This window comes from Myiozetetes cayanensis, unplaced genomic scaffold (genome assembly GCF_022539395.1).
Source record: "Myiozetetes cayanensis isolate MyiCay16 unplaced genomic scaffold, myiCay2020 scf12, whole genome shotgun sequence".
Taxonomy (NCBI): Eukaryota; Metazoa; Chordata; class Aves; order Passeriformes; family Tyrannidae; genus Myiozetetes; species Myiozetetes cayanensis.
Genome location: NW_026086826.1, coordinates 13,905,380 through 13,922,854, shown reverse-complemented (window position 1 = coordinate 13,922,854; position 17,475 = coordinate 13,905,380). Strand labels below are relative to the sequence as shown.

The window sequence follows — 17,475 nt, the reverse complement described above, 5'->3', positions numbered from 1 at the left end:
AAACATTGTTTCCTGTTGAAGATGTTATATATTCCCTCATCTCTGCTATTAAAGGCACTTAAAGGAAAAAAATAAAGCCAAAACAGAGAAACATTGAGAAAGATGAAACACTACAGCAGTCCATCTTTTCCAATAAACATATTTCCAATATCAGTTTCTCCTAAACTGGGTTTGCCTGTATATTTGATATTAATTACTTGGAACAAAACAAGAAACAAACCCCAGGTTGTTTTGTCATGTTGTCTTCATCCAGGGATTGCAGAAATCGAGATTCTGAAACAGAACAACAAAAATAATTACTGTCAAGCCAATACAGACACACACCTTGTTATACAAAAGCCCTGTATTCAGTGCAATCCTACAGGATTGTCTCAGCCAGTACATGTTTAGTTTTAGAGAATTTGGGGTTAATTTATAAATGTTTCACAAAAACTCCTTACCTCCAAAATCAGCAACTACAGCATGACCATCCTCATACAGGAGAATATTGTGACTGGGGAAAAAATACAGGTAATTGTTTGATAGTGTCTTAAATATGGTGAAAATGTTATAGTTTTTGGGTCATAGTTACACTCTTGAGGAGTTCAAATTACCTGCATAGTTAATTAAATGTCCATAGTTGCATCTTGCATATATTGTTAGAAAGTGCATGTTAATTCTGAGAGGCAAACCCAAAGCTTCACAAGGTCAGCTTTTAATCAATACCAGAGCAGAACAGCTTCTGTAATTAGTTATAGACCAAGTCTAATAGTTTTATTAAGTAAGTGCAGTTAATCTCAGTGATGAAATGACAAAGATGATATTTGAATATAAGCACAGTGATGGCCTTCAAATAAAACTGCGTGGACTGATTATTTTCTCTTCTAAGGTTTAGGTAGATGTAAATTCATGGTAGTAATCCCTAATTTATGATGGTGTATAGAAGGGAAGAAGCAGATCTGAAGAGTCCATATAGAATGGATCATGCACACAAAATATTTTCTGCCTATTACAAAGCGTAATTTAGCAGGGAAAGCGAATATAGAATCTATTGAACTCATTTAATTTTCAGCAAAGAACACACAAGAGGAAGTATAAAAAAGGCCATTTCATAAAACCATAGAATAACAGAATCATTAAGGTTGGAAAAGACCTCCAAGATCACAGAGTCAAACCTTTAACCGATAATCCAGCTTTTGACCAAGGCTTTTATAAATCAGCAACACAAACACAGGTTTTCAAACAAAGTGGGAACATGGGGAAAGACTCACAGGATGCCTTAGCTAGGTCACAAGCTTCCAGTACCTCTTGGGGTGAAGGTTTCCCTACCCCAGTCACTACACCTTCATGGCCCAGGGCAGTGGTCACAGCACCAAGCCTGACAGTTCAAGAAGCATTTGGATGATACTCTCAGGCACCTGGTGTGACTCTTGGGGATGGTCCTGTGCAGGCCCAGCAGCTGGACTCGATGATCCTTGTGGGTCCCTTCCAACTTGGCATATTATATGATTCTGTAAATCTGCTTTGGAAGGGCTGAGCAAATCACAACATAAAAGTGCAGGAATGTGGACACAGTGGTGCTGACAGGATATTTATCAAATGCTGACTAATACAAGAAAATTCAGAAGAGTGAAAAGTGTATGTAAAAAAGAAATGAAAAATTTGGCCAGGGTTTATATGGGGAGAAAAAAAATGTAAATGATATTGATGGTCTCAACAAAAAGCACAACTTACGCACATTAGAGTTGCAGATAGAAACAAGAACAGTCAAGCGAGGAACACAAATTTCACCAGAGAACAGTTTTAGGACAGAAAAAATTTAAGCTCTCCCAAGCAGGACTTCTATAAATCACTGTCTTTAAGATTTCTAGCTTCACCTAAAATCAACACTTGGGATGATAAATTTAATCATAAAAATGCAATCATGACTCTTTTGATTTATATTCAACCTGATTTTAGCTCCCATATGTAGTCTCTGTCAAAATATTGAAGTGATTTGAGTATGACATGGAGAATTGTTTTTAGATCCCCACCAGATGCCAAAGGAAAATATGAATCAAACACAAAGCTGAACTAGAGAGACTTCTGAAGGCTGCACCCTGGGCTGAGTGTACGTACACAAGTCATACAAAGCTACAGACTTTGCTGTGGTCTTCACTCAAATTTAGCCTCTGTCAGTAGGGACAAAAAATATCCCCAAGTCTCAATGTTAATAAACTGCATTGAGCCCTACCTTCAACTTCAGTCTTCTCCAGGATTGTGTAGACCTTGAATAAATCAGACTTGACAAGTCAAGGCATAATCAAGACCTGGATTGGCAGTTTTTATTGAGAAGCTGAGAAATCAATCGACAGGTCCTTTCTCTCCATGGCATGCAACAGCCTTTCATAGACTCATAGAATCATTAAGGCTGGAAAAGATGTCCAGGATCATCGAGTCCAACCTGTGACCCACCACTACCTTGTCAACCAGACCAGAGCATGGAGTGCCATGTCCAGTCATTCCTTGAACACCTTCAGGGATGAGGACTCCATCACCTCCTCAGGCAGCCCATTCCAGTAACTGACAGGTATTTCCATGAAGAAATTCTCCCTGATATCCAACCTGAACTTCCCTTGGCCCAGAATCTGACAAACAATGCTGAAAGGCTTGTTTTGGTGTTGAGCACATGGATGGCCATATCTGAGGGCAGGACACAGGCTCTGGAGGGTTTTGTCAGTCTGGTACCTCCAGTGAATGCTATGGTTACTGATTTTTCTTTTCTACAGTAAAAAATACAGCCCACAGAAACAGGGCTTGGAAGGTACAGCTCAAAAATGCTGTTATTGCCTCAATGACACTTGCAAATTTGAAAATCTTGGACGAGAAAGAAACTCTTAAGCCTCTGTTTTGAGAAATATAGAAGAAAAACTGAGATGAGCTGAGCGGGCAGAAGGTTAATAATGAGTTCAGCAGAATCAGAAATTAACCGTCCTCTGTTAAGATCACACAGGGATTGCAATGGTGAAAGCAAGCATCATTCTTTTCATGAAAACATGGAAGGAAGAAAATGAGAGAAGAATGAGTAATGTGCAATCATTCTGCCTTTGTGAAAGGATGTGGTTCTTGGATCTGCCAGCCACGGAGGCTTCTCCCTCCCATGGCAAGTGACAGGCACAGCATGTCCCTTTCCCAGAGATCAGGGCCACAAAAAGATCTTTCTCCCTTTAACACTATGTGGATTTAATGAAAAGCAACAGCTATTTTAAGATTTCACAAGGGATGTTTGAACAAAGAGGAGTCACAGACTCTATTCCCATTACCACCAGGCTGCCATCCTCTCTTTCATCTCCCTCACCAAGCAGCTCTCAGAAGTGTTCACGGATAGTTAGAGCCATCAAATGCAGGTCAGTCGCTCAAAGGCTTGCTCCAGCCATGTTCAGCTGTTATGGCTTAAATTAAATTGATACTAAAATGGTCTCTTTTTTATTAAAGTGCTATAATCATTGTGGCTGTCATCCCTCACCACGGTGTAAGTAGTAATAAGATGATATGTGTCACCATTGAGGATAGCTGTCAGAAGTGAAAAGCAAAATAAAACTCCCAATTATTCTCCAAATGGAAGGATAACCCCTTTTCCAGGGTAGAGTACATGAAAGATTCATTTCCTTCTCTATTCTGTCAAGCCATATTGCAGATTTATTTAATGCATTATGTGTGGTGCATTAGATTTCAGAACTCACAAAGGGGGTTACGAGTTATGTGAAAATTTAAGGTAAAAAATATGAGACTGCTGTGAAGCCACTGGCAAAACTTAACACAGTTTCACTCTTGGTCTTTCTCTTAAGTTGTTGCAAAGATTTTCATCTGGTAATTGTGCCTGTGGGCTGGCTGGGACTCATGCTGCAAACACAACTCCTGCTTTTGCACTGAAGTTGAGCTGCTCTCATCGGCACACATCAATGACAGCAGTGTCCCTACGGCAAATTATCTTCTGACCCTCACAAATATGATCTGTAAAAATTCTGTGGGGCAATTACACGCTTTCCAGCTCTCTAGGAAGATACTGGTTTGGGTTTTCTTTTGCGGAAAATATTATTTAAAATCCTTCAGTGCAGAACTGTTCTTCTAAGAGCCACCACAGCCCGGAGCTGAGCTGTGACGTCTGAACCATGGAGCTGACCTGAGTTTTGGCTGCCCTAGTCTGAGCCTTGGCTGCCCCAGAGCAGTCCCACAGGCTGCAGTGGGCAGGCACAAGGCTCTTGGCTTGCATCACAGCTGAGGCAAGAGCCTTGTCTTCCTGGGAGACCATGGGTTGTGGCCTGAAAGGAACCTGTGCAGTGATGCAGGGATGTGAAGGAGGCTCAGAGGGAAAGTGGGGGATGCCACCCCAGTGTGCCTATTGTTCTCAAGGGCTGACAGAGCTAAGGACCATGTTTTGCCTTAGCAAAAGGACCATTTTCATCTCTAATCTTGCAGTCGATGCAGTTTAGGTATTTCCCCCCCTGTTGCTGAAACATACACATCACAAGACTGTTCTCATAGCTAGGACAGCAAGAACGGGCTTCTCCCTGCAGACACCGAGGGCTCAGTGTTCCTACTCGGATACTGCCAAAGAGAGGGATGAGTGCCTGGTCCTGTGTGAGACCTCAGCTCTCAGAGGAGAGCAGTTAAAGCTGCTTTTAGCTGTAACAAAGCAGCCAAGCAAATCAAGAAACACATGAACTTGTGACTACGGGGAAATACTTGGAGTAAAAGAGACAAAACAAAAGAAGGAGATGAAGTGACGAGGGAAAGCGACAAAGTGCTCTTTGACAGCAGGTGCTGGGCTAAAATACATGGAGTATTCAGAAATGGAAATTCAGAATAACCCAAACAAACAGATGCAGGAAAACATTCATTTTCAGTGAGTGCCGCCTTCAAGGACAATGACAGTTCGGCAATTGTGACTTGTAGAGCTTTGTGTAAAACCTCATAATAATCTCAGATTATTTTCAGTTTAGTGCTAATGAGACAAGACATTGGTTACAGCAGTCTGTGGAGGTCTCTGTGTCTTTGAGCCTTCATGTTCTCTGAATATTTAGGTTAAAGACAGAAACTGACCTGTTTAAATCCCGATGTATGATGGGCTGTGTGAGATTGTGGAGGTACTCCATGCCTTTGGCCACATCTACAGCAATGATTAATTTAGACTGCAGATCAAGAGTTCTGTATTTTGGAAAAAAAAATTACTCAAAGTTAATAAACAGTCAAAAATTGTCTGTAACTTATTCTTAAATGTAAATCATGCAACCTTAAAAATTGTTTTACATACAAAATAAAGTTATATAATCTATGTAATGTAAATCTATATATTGTAAAATAATGACAATAACAATTTTGTGGTTACTCATCAGTTTCCCTCGTACACCAAATTAACCGAACCAAAGCTCAACATTTTCTAGTTTTTCCATTCTCTGTTGTCTTACACTGAAATGCATATTTACATCAGCCTGGATTCCCTACTCTTCCAAATTCTATGCAGGAAGCCTGAGTGGAGGACGAGGGGAATACCTCTTCTGCTCATGGAGCAGGGAAAAGAGCGATCCCCCAGAGATGTACTGGGTGACGATGGCAAACTGGCTGGGGTCATCCAGGCATGCTCCCACAAACTGGATGACACACGGATGGTTCAGTCGGCAGAGAATGGAAACCTCCCGGCAGAACATGTCCACGTCAGACTTGGAGCAGTAGGTGTTGGCTCGATAGCTTAGGATTGAAAGGAGAGAAAATAGAAAGGCAAAAATATTACAAAATACTATAAAATATGGGCTTTTTAATACTTCAAACTAGTCCATTGACCAAACAGGACAGAAAAGCCTGACAAGCGTACCGTTTGATTGCTACAATTTTATTTCTGCATCGTCCCTTGTAGACTTTTCCAAAAGAACCTAAAATGATAAAAAATAAATAAGAACAGAGATGTTTGTTGTGAACATCACACATTTCAGGAGGATTCTTTTCACTTTCTTTTCTGGTACCTGAGCCGATAATCTCATGGAACTCTATCTCGGAGAGCTGAAGGTGGAAGTGCGACGGCAAACCAGCACGGAGGAGGAGAACGTCAGCCTTCTCTGCAACAGAAACAGTCATCCTGTTTATAAAACATGGGTCAGGGGAGGACAGAACATAAAAGCACTGAACTTCAGAACCCTCGCACTGACAAAGATGATTTTCTGCTAGTCCTGTTCTCTTTCTTTCACACAGCAAACCCCAGTGACAGATAAATACTTGCAATGCCACGGCTGCCTTGGCATTCCTGGCTTTAGCACCACATCAGCCATGTGCACTTTCCCTCATCCCCAAACTCTGCCTGTGCCATGGGATGGTTGCACAGAATTCCTCACATGGAGAATCAGTTTCTTTTTTAATGTGCATCTGGTGCTTATTGCTGGGGAATGCTATTCCAGAGCTGACTCCTAGTGATATGAGGAATCTAAATTTTGCAACTAAACTTAGTTGTCAAATGTCTCTATTTTGTTGACTTTTTTGGTTTATTACTCTAAAGTTTATCATAATATTTCTAAATGGAACATTTTGATGGTGCTGTGTACAGGATGTAAGGATTTGAATATATCCAGAGCGAACATTTAAAGAGGAAAATTGAAAGCACCACAAAAAAAAAAAAAAAAAGCAGGAAATATTTAAAATTACAAGTATTTATCTGACTATTTTATCTGTGTTTGTTTCAGAGTAAAATGAGATATTTTTGAGCAGAATTTTTCTTGTAAAGATAATCCAGGATTTTTATGGTGGGATTCAATATGGTATTTTTTAGCATTCATGGATTAGTGGGTATTTCATTAGTGCTAATTCACATCACAGCTTTTTCTCAAAGAATTAAAAATACATTCTTTAAAATAAATGAAAATAACATAAACACAGGAGTTGTCATTATTCTGAGCAACAAAGCTAAGTATACTACTTCATAAAATTATCCCAGGGAAATGGACCAATGAACAATGAACATTTCAGGAATAATGAATCTTGTGCAGGATGTTCAGGCTCGCAAACATGGTGGGTAAAAAGACCACAAAAGTTCAAGTTTTCCCTCGCCATTGCCAATACCTTTTGTCATGCTTTTAATCTTCCCCAGAGGAGATGGCACTGACACGTAGGAACCATCTGAAATAAAGAACAGAGTGAAATTTATGGAACTCAACAACAACATAAGTGTCTGTGCTGATAAGTTAATGAGGCAATGATGGCTGAAAGAATGAATAATAAAGGGTGAGAATTCACATAAACACACAAACACATCTGATTGAGATGGTTTGGGCTGAGATACAGTTAATTTTCTCCACAGTGAGGGGCACAGCAGATCCAGGTGTTGTATTGCTTTGTTGTTGTCCTTTTAATAATCAGCATTAGAAAATCTCCCTGGGTGTGCTTATTGCTTGCCAAAATAATTTCCAATGCACACATAACCTTAGTGCACTAAAGATTTACATACACTTCAGCTATACTACACCTAAACCTGGAACAGGCCAAACGATGCAGGGAGCAGGTTGATGCTGCTGCTGGCTGTAGGTTCCTCTTGTTTCCATACCTGGAGCACTACATGACCCAGATAAGCCCCCCTCTCATCTTCTCTGAGGCAGTGCTCCAACACATGGTCACAGGTTTTGTTTAATTCCTCTTCCTGGCTTTTGTCATTTAGTCACCAATGCAAATGAGTCTTTTTGTAGCAAAAAGGGTAATTAATTCTTCCCAAGGGCGAATTAGATATCCAAAGATATTAAAAAGTATGAGGGGGTCTGAGTACAGAAAAAAAAAAGTCAACAATCAAAGAAACGTCAGGACTAAACAACACAAAGAGAACAGCTACACAAGGCATTCAGGATGAGGAAAGGTGTGAGCAATGGTTGACAGGGACTGATCTTCAGCTCACAGCTTTGGGCTCCTGTTTTCAGGAGTAACATGAGCTGACAACTCCAATTTACAGAACAGAAGACTTTTGACATAAAGGTACCCGGAAAATGGAGAGTTCCATAACACTGATTTCATTTGTGCCACACAGAACTGACTCAAAGCTATCTGACATGGGTGGATTATTTCCAGAGACTTCATAATTCTCTGGTGCAGGCCTTTGGTTAGAGAATAAAGTGATTGCTCAGCCCATACCTCCTCCAGGCTGGGAGTATTCATTGCAGGGGGATTCATCCTGGGGTCTCTTGTAATGCTTCAAGAGGGTCACAATGGCATCATGACCTAGGAAAGAAAGAGGAAATAAAAGGACTTGCAGGTAACTCAATATTCTTTTCTTTCTTTGTTTGTTTGTTTGTTTGTTTTTAATTGATTTATACAAAAGCAAGGGATTTTACAAAAAAAAAAAATGTACAGCATGCCTATAAAATATGCAAACAAAGACATGGTGGTGCTAATCTGAAACCTACTGTGATTCTTAACTGCAGAAATGTGGGAAATTCCTGCCAATAAAAACAAGCATGTTATTTTCATGAGTCCACTCCTAAAATGTGAGATACGGCGAAGGAAAAACCTGCTGCAGAAATCCTGCAATGGAAGCTGACATTAGTCTTCAGCAGCCCTGACAAGGCAAACCAGTGCTTGAAAAATTTGTTTTGGAATCCTAACCTGGACAAATTTGTCACTTATTGCTGCAAACAACTGTTTTAGCAGCACAGAAACACATCTCTCCTGAAGTTTGTGCTAGATTAAGCTGACATTTAACAGAGATCTGAGAAAAATCGAAGGGCTGAGGTTTATAAGGTGGCAGCACCTGGAGAGCAGGTGGTGAGAACTCTGTCTGCAGGCACTGAAGGGTTATTCTGCAGGGTTATCTCCTTCCCATGCTGCCCTCTCCTTGCTGCACGGCTCCTACGGATTTTGTAGCAGAAACTAGAAAACTGAAATACCTTTCTCGTAAGCCCACATCAAACAGGTCTGCTCATCCTTTTCTCCACTGGACCTGCTGGGATCACAAGCTACCAGATTCATATCAGCTCCGTTATCCAGCAGGAACTGCACAAGGCGAATGTGGCCATGGTAGCAAGCGCAGTGCAATCCTGGAACACCAGAGAAGTGTGGGGAGCACAACTCTCACAACGTGGCAATATGACTGCAGCAATAACTGTAAAGTACAGACTGATTTCCTCAATAAAGGAATATATTGTCAAAAAATACCTGAGACAAGAGGTAGAAATTAAACATTAAGGCTACAAGAACCAACCTATTGCCTCTGCACGATGTGTCAGCATTTCCTCTGCCACCTGCAAACCACATTTAATGACTCTGCACATGGGAAAAGCAAATAGAAACAAAGGCAGCTCTTTGTAGTAGGGACAGGGAGGTGTGCAGCCCTTCAGACACTATATCCCAGAAGCCTAGCTTCTTGCAGAGTAATTCCTAACACTACTTAGAAGCCTCACTAGGGGATGAACAGTTCAGACCAGGTTTTGTTACTAATGCTAACAAGCCCAACACATCCTCACTGAAGTCTTATCACTTTTATGCCTGCCTGTAAAAATATTTTTAAAAAAGTTGTGCTCTGTCTGAAAGGTGCTTGGATGCTGGTCATCCAGTTACCTTGGAATTACCCTGGAAATCCTGACAGTGTATGGCTTCCTGATACTTTAGTGCTGGTATATGCCCTCATACACAATCAGGACGGTGATGTTACCTGTGTGCCCATCTCTTCCCTGGTGGTTGATGCTTACAACATTCTGGTCAAGAAGAAACTTGACAAGTTCTATGTTCTTCCCAAAGGTGCAGGCGCTGCAGAAGTAAAGGGAGTGGTGAATGCTATAGCCTGTAAAAGAAGTGCTTTGGGTAGCCAAAAATTTACAAACAATAACAGAGAGATAAAAATGCAGTAATAAAGGATCTTTAGAAATGTGCAAATGCACTATTAATCCACCAAAGCAAGTTCCTTTTTATTGTTTCAGAAACATTCTAATTATTGCTGAATAAATTGTTTTGCACAGTTGTGCAAACAGTCTGTGTTACAAAGTGCCTCTTAAATAGCCCTTTACAAACTTCCATCATCCTGACCAAACCATGCTCTGCCACCTGGTTTCTCATTCAGAGTACTTGGCTCCAGCAGGCACACAGGTGGAACAGGGGCTGGGCTCAGTTACCAGACTTGACAAGGAGAGGGACCACTGTCCATCCAGGTGTTGGTGAACCTGGTGCCTTTCCTACCTTCCTTGCCCTCAGTTGTTTTCTCCTCATTCTGGTTCTGCCTCTTGCTTCATGCCCTCTCCTTTATCTCATGATGGAAACTCACCCTCCCCATCGAGCTCTCTGCTTGCTCTGTCCCTCACCTGGCAGCTGGTGAGACATTGGTAATTTTGGATGCTGTGTTGCAGGTGTGTGTTAGTGGAGCTCTATTGACAATGGCATTTGAACACCTCACCTGTGAAAAGCTGTTTCACTGAATATATTTTCTTTAGTGAGACTTTCTGTTCCTGAGAGCTGAATTATTTCCTTGACAACTTCAAACTTCCCATTGTAACAGGCACTGAAGAGGAAGCCAGTACAGAGTTGTTAGCAACACCAGCCTTCCTACGAGCCCCAAACCTGCCCAACAGCTGCTCCAGGGCACTCACAGGTGTAAGGGTGTGTCTCCATAGATATTCACCACGTGGGGCTGCACTTCGAAGCTGCTCTGCAGTAAAAACTTCACAATTTCATGGTGCCCAAATCGAGAGCAGAAGTGCAGAGGAACATGATCTTCGTTGTCCTGAGCATTCACTGCCAGTTGACACAGAAAGAGACCACAGAAAGGATTTTATACTTAACACAGTATATTTAGTAAAGCTTTATGTGTTGCCCGTATACATTTTGAAAGCCCCTGCTAAAATATTTATGGACCTATTTGTTTAAAATTGAAATTTCTGTGATCTTTCATATATCAAACCCATACTGCTCTGTGCCATCTGCAGTGCAGTGTCAAGGCAATCTTCTGGCCTTGAGGCATAATTGCTTTCTTCCAGCAGCAGATTTCTTGAATGTTTTGATGAAGTTTTCCATGAATAAATCACGAGTTATAAATGACCCTTAAAAAAAGAAATTGTAAAGCAAAAGGAAGTAACAACATCAACATGACTCCAGGCAGCACAGAACCACTGGCATCTGCCAGTAGTAGTGACCTATTCTGTGCTTGTGTGGAGTGTCCCTGGAGGATCCTTGATCTGCAGGTGGGAACTTGGCGAGACTTCCAGCTCTCCTGGACTACGTCCATGCCAGGGAGCCTTCTGATTGTTTATGGGGTGAGCAATTGCATTCTAGCACCAGAAATGGGTATGGAGGTACCTTACATGGCTCTTCCTTCATCTGTCGTGTAGGGAGTGAAGAAGAGACTGGACAAGGCTCTAGGCAGAGTTCTCCATTGGTACAGACACCTACAAATACTGTTTTCATTATGCAAAAAAGGTCTTTAGTCAGTTTGAAAGACAGCACGTATTTCTGTGATTCTCAGTGTATTTCTTCCTGTGTCTAAAGACAGAACCACCATAACAGGTTGATTTTGTAACTGATAGAAATGACAAACCCAGTCTACTTTGTGTGACATTTAGCTCCCAGTTCAGCCTTTGCACCAAAGGCACCAGGTCTTTTAGGCAGTTTACAAGAAATGAAGAGACTACATGGGAATATCTGTCCTTTAGAGGTGTCCAAACCTGTATTCCCAGGCTTTTACACACAACTGTGACAAACATCCCTCAGGAATATCTTTCCTGCAGCTAAGCCTCCTCAGGACAGAGATGAAACCAACCACATTCTGAGAGTTTGTCTTCTCTTTGATTTTCTCTGAGCATAAAGAGCAACAAAAATTAAAATAAATCCCTGTTTTAAAACCTTTCTGTAATAATGATGAATGCTCACAGAAACATACAGCCCTTTGAAATGCTGGATTCTGTTTCAGGCCAAAAAAAAAAGAAAAAGTACTTCCTGTAACTTTAATTAATCTTGTGGCTCACAAACATCATTAACTGCTCCTGCTAACCTTCCTAACAGTCCTGTATATAAGAAGTAAGGAAAAGCAAACTCTTTTTCTTCTCCATTCTAAAATAATTCTTCACTTTATAGATTCATATGACATGTTGCCCTTTATTTTTTATTATGATGTGGTACCAGGCATTCTGGTATGTCCCCACAGAATGTCCTGAAGGACATCAGGGGCCTCGGTCTACAATACAACAAGGTGCAAGGTGGAGCAAGGAAGGAAATCTCCTCTATATATCCAGTTGGAACTGATGTCAAATGCCTGCAAAACCATTTCCTTTGGCTCTAGAAGGATCTGTAATTATAACATGTTTTGTTTCAATTGATTGTTTTTTGATTTCTAAATGAAGCACACTAAGTACACTGGAATATTGTCTTTAAAAGAAGGAGAAGTTTACATTCAAAACAAAAGATAATTGATCAAAAACACCTTTGAAGAGTATTATGGAGAAAAAGTACACCATATTGATTCAGAAATTACTAAAGAAGAGTATAGGAGAGTTCTTCAAATTGAGATTTTTAAAGCACATTTATATTAAATTGAGTATATATGTATAACTGTCGTGGCAGTCAGGGACTGAAAACTGAGGTTGCTTTACAAGTAAACAGTAAAATTGAGCAACTGCTAAGTTCTTGACTGTGAAAAAAAAAGGAATTCTGTAGAAATTATTCTTAGCACTGAGACATGACATTGGTAGTAAGAGGTGAAACCATGACCGTAAGTGAAAGGATGAAAAAAAGACAGTGCAAGAAATGTGCTTGAAAGAGCTTATGGGATTTCTGAAAATACAGAGTTTCTTAGTCCTTCCTTTGTTTATGCCAAAACAAATGATGGGATTGGCACAAGGAGAACTGGCAGCACTTGTAACATTGGGTTTATAGATGGGCCACATGTAAAACATGGAAATTAGCCATGATACACATAGGCAGCACTTTTCTTTTATATTTTTTTCTCCTAATTTGTGCTTGTTTTGAAGAAGAACTTTGGCCATTGTTAGGCTGCAAATATTCTTTATTTCAGCAGCATTCTGACCTTTTCAGCCTGATTTGGTGGTCAATGCTTGTCTTCAGTCACCGTAATTTTGGAGCTGACTAACGAGTCAGGTTATGTTAAAAGAAATAGTTCAGGTTTGTGACCCCAATTACTGGTCTGCACTGAACACTGCCAAATTTATTCAGGTTCTTTCCCCAGTTCCTTTCATTCCTGAGCATTGAAGACTTGTTCCTCCGCTGCTGCATTTATAGCACGTTTCAAGGTGTGCTGCTTTGAGAGCAAAAGACTTCCCGCTTCCAGTCTCCCTTTTCTTTTTACTGGGCTGAAGATTCTGATTTTAAAGAAAAGGACCTGAAATGGTGCCCCAGATTCTTTTCTTTTGGAATAAACTCTCTAACAGAGAGCAAACCTCCCACTGCCTTGTTACGGTGAGCGAACGTCTTTTCTTTCCCCTCTTTTTTGTAATTTTATCAGCTCAGTGCACACACATCGAGGCTGCAACACTCTGAGCTTGTTACTGACAACAGCTTGTACAGACCTGACTGTGCTGCTTCCCTCCATGCTTTTTCACTGCATGAGGAGGATGTGTGACTGCAGGCAGGACGCACAGAAAACACGGTAAACTGATGTACTATAGAGCAGTACTTATCCAAGTAATGTAATGTTCCTTTCCAAAAACCGTTTCTGCCTCTTACTCTGAGGATAAGAAAATAATTTCCAAATATTTTTAATATTGGTCAGTATTTCATAGAATCACAGAATGGCCTGGGTTGGAAAGGACCATAAAGATCATCCAGTTCCAATGCCACGCCATGGGCAAGGACACATTCCATTCAACCAGGCTGCTCAGAGCTTCATCCATCCTGGCCTTGAATACTTCTAGGGATGGGGCATCCACAGCTTCTCTGGGCAACCTGTGCCAGGGCCTCACCATCTTCACCATCATCACATATTACAGGATATTTTTTCCTAATATCCAATCTAAACCTACTCTCTGTCAGGTTGAAGCCATTCCTCCTTGTTCTATCACTCCAGGCCCTTGTAAAGAGTCTCTCTCCATCCTTTTTGTAGGCTCCCTTCAGGTACAGATCAGAAATTCTGCAGTAATAATCATAATATGCATAAAGTACAACCTCTAAATTTTAACATTTATATGCCTTTGTAGGATGTGTCACCACTGTGTGTGACACAGGTGTCAGAGTAGTGGAAGAGTAAGACTGAAGTGTGGCACATTTTGTGCCTTCAATGCTACTGAAATAGCAAAAGCAGAGGGTACCAGCTGCACACTGACATCAGTCACAAGTGAAAATATTTCAAATTGCAACACAGGAAAATATACAGCAATGACATGTAGTGTCACAACCTGACTGACATCACTGTGAGGCCACCTGGACAAAGAATATGCAGACTCCTGACTCACAGAACACCCAAAGTATGCTGAAAGACTTTTGTATCTGTCCAGCCCATCACATCTCCCCACAGGCACTTTCTCTGACAGCAAATATCCCACAGCGAAGAGTATGAAATTTGTGCAGCATAAAAAGATCCCATTTTCTGTGGGATTTCAACTTCCATATGAATTATTTTAAATTACTTGCTGCATGATTTTGACTTAAAACCCTTCACCTGTACTTTATTCACTAGTTCCCTATGCACTGAAGTCACTTCGACTGCAGATCCCCACTGCACTGCCACGTGTTCCCTGCTTGACGATTGTCTCAAGAGTGAGCCATCTCTGTATATTAATCTTAATTTTTTTTCCTGATCCTGTTTTTCACCTCTAACTTATTACCAGAAACAGAGTACATGTGAAATGAAAAACAAGCAAAATTAAATGAGAAAAACTCTTAACTATTGTTTTTTTGTTTCAGTTGCCCAAAGATGATACACACACACATAGAGTATGTGTTAGGAAACAAAGACTCTGTCTATAAAACACAATGTTAGAGCTGATTTTTAAATATCTTTTCTTACCATCAGCTTTACTTCCCTCTTCCATCAAGAGCTTTGTGATGTTGAGAAAGCCTTTGGCAGCAGCCAGATGGAGAGGTCTGTCCCCAACTTCACCACTTGCATTCACATCAGCTCCGAACTTTAGTAAGAGGTGGGTTACCTAAATATTTGATTAAGGTTACTTAAAATATCACATGAAAATAAAACTTTGAGAAAATTAGATACAGTATTGCATTGGGTAATACTGCATGTGGGCATCTCTGTAAAGTTAAAACAAGGAGAGGAAATTCAATAGAAAATTAATTTTTAAGTTACACATCTATAAAAATATTAAAATTCTCAAAAGCAAGCGCTCATTCATTCTCTAAAATGTTCTCTATGGTGAATGGACATGTTTGTTTGAATGACTAGTCAGCATAATAAAGGAAATGCCCTCAAAGTCCCCAAAGGTTAGAGCCATGGCTCCTGCCTGATCAGTCTCTTATCCCAGAGTCCCTTAAGCTTTCAGGATCATCTCCCAGGACTGTGACTGTTCTGCAGTGGCTTGTGGAAAATGAGCAAACTAATCGCAGCACATACAGGAGGAGTTTCTTCTGCATCATGAGGTGCACAGATATGAAAGCAGCACCTTGGGGACAAGCCCCTGGCTCACTCACACCCCGTCTCACCCACCGCAGAGCAGAGCGTTCCAATCAGCGTGCATTTGAACCCTCTGCTTCCTAAAGCTTTTCCTCAAGGCACTCAAAGTAACACCTCACTGGAATGGAAAAGATTCAGCCTAGAGGTCATTCTTTGAAACTTTAGAACACCTCAGAACACAAGGCTTTTAGCCAAAGCAAGGCACAGGGAATGACTTGCATAAGATAAACAGATCCATTACCACAGATCACATGAAAAAGCTGTTCTGGGTCATGGATCAGCCCTGTGTCTATTGTACTGCCCAAACATACAGAAGAAAGAGAGCTGAGGGTGGCAATGCCAGCTTTGGTCAGAACTCTAGGCTGTGTTTCAGTAAGTTTGTCATCTGTGTGAATGGAGCAAACTCAGCTGCACTGATTGTGTGCACAGCACCTCAGGAAAAATCATGCTCTCTGAATGATCATTTTTTTGCCACTAATTGAACAGTTTGTGAGTTTCAAGGAAAACTGATAGAATTACCATTTAGTTATTTCAGGGAAGTGATATTCACTTCCTTGGAGAGGTTCAGAAAGCACACTCACATTCCTTAAGCAATCTCTGATACATGGGGTGAATGAACAGTGAATGAGAAGTGAATGAAAAGTGAATGAAAAGTGAATGAAAAGTGAATGAAAAGTGCCTCTGGGCCCAAGACTACCCATCAAAGCTTGCTAGAGAACCCTTTGTTTCAAGAGGTCTCAGGGGCAAAACACCAGTTTTTGCTGGGGTCCAGTACAGAGGATGGAGGTGTAGAAATTTCTTGTTGATATTCAGACTTGTAGGGCAACCAGAGATGTGTAGTTATGCAGAGTGCAACTTCAGTGTATGAGGCCTTTGTGTGGTAGGACCCTCTGGAATGTAAAGTAGAAACATCTGACACTAAACCTATGGATGCCTTGGTGATCCCCTGCTCAGGCATCCGAATCCCCCCTCAGTTACCTGCTCATGGCCATAATAAGCAGCAATGTGCAGGGGGGTGAAGAACACAGCATCCTGCACGTTCACATAGGCCCCGTGCTGCAGGAGAATATCCACAGCCTGCAAGGAGACCAACAGAAGATTCCAATTAGAACCACGATATACTATATATATATACACACACCCATATGTGTGGTCAGCTGGTAAAACAGGACTTTGAAACCTCATGTCACCAGTTTAAAAAAAGTCAAAAAGCCCCAAACAAGCATATATAAAGGTGCAGAGCTGCATACTGCATGTAAAAGCGATCAACTTACAGTACTTTACCTGAACACTGAATGTCACTGACGCTTTATAAATAAGCCTGAAAATCGGTGTGCCAGTAAAAATACTGATTTATGAAGTAAGAGACACAGAAATGACTGTCTGGATTTTCAAAGTTTAATTTTCTTTTAACCATTATGAACAAAGAGCCCTAAACACATCAGAGTTTTTAGATGTGAAAATGTCCCACAAAATGAAATACCCTTTTAAATTTAAATGTGTGAAGGTAAATCCTCAAACATAATTCCCTAAGCATGTAAAGATTTCTCAGTATTTTAGAAAATAATAGCTCTTTGGCTTCAGTAAATAACCCTAAGTGTTTTCTTTCAAATTTCTCCCTTTCTGGTCCTTCAGGAGGCCCATGTTTTCCTGGACATCTATGAACTCTCAAGCATTGCCTTGCTGCATAGCTGCCAAAGTAGAAGCCTGAGTGAAACCATTTTGGGTTCTTCACCAGAGCCTGAGGACTGCTCGTTTTAATGAAGCATGAGGGGGTCTTTGGGCACACGAAGGGCTTGTGCCAGGGATTATTTCAGAAGTTCTACATATCATTTTGAAGAATGCTAATTTTTGAGTCCAATGATTGTGAAAAATACCAGACCACGAGTCACTCACAGTACAGTGAGGAACTGGGATCCACCTCTGCC

At 40.9% G+C, this 17,475-nt stretch overlaps 1 protein-coding gene across 1 annotated transcript in view; it reads right to left on the bottom strand.

The window, feature by feature from the left end:
- Positions 1 to 17,475, bottom strand: part of TNNI3K (TNNI3 interacting kinase) — a 35,841-nt gene that overhangs the window by 6,042 nt on the left and 12,324 nt on the right. Inside the window, exons 6-19 of the mRNA XM_050307083.1 lie at positions 16,526 to 16,624; positions 14,930 to 15,068; positions 10,566 to 10,710; positions 10,373 to 10,477; positions 9,638 to 9,732; positions 8,874 to 9,023; positions 8,122 to 8,208; positions 7,066 to 7,122; positions 5,979 to 6,071; positions 5,831 to 5,888; positions 5,512 to 5,706; positions 5,062 to 5,166; positions 441 to 493; positions 221 to 273 (exon numbers count right to left, since the gene is read on the bottom strand). Of these exons, the coding sequence (XP_050163040.1) occupies positions 221 to 273; positions 441 to 493; positions 5,062 to 5,166; positions 5,512 to 5,706; positions 5,831 to 5,888; positions 5,979 to 6,071; positions 7,066 to 7,122; positions 8,122 to 8,208; positions 8,874 to 9,023; positions 9,638 to 9,732; positions 10,373 to 10,477; positions 10,566 to 10,710; positions 14,930 to 15,068; positions 16,526 to 16,624 (1,434 nt within the window). The remainder of the gene's footprint in view (positions 1 to 220; positions 274 to 440; positions 494 to 5,061; positions 5,167 to 5,511; positions 5,707 to 5,830; positions 5,889 to 5,978; positions 6,072 to 7,065; positions 7,123 to 8,121; positions 8,209 to 8,873; positions 9,024 to 9,637; positions 9,733 to 10,372; positions 10,478 to 10,565; positions 10,711 to 14,929; positions 15,069 to 16,525; positions 16,625 to 17,475) is intronic.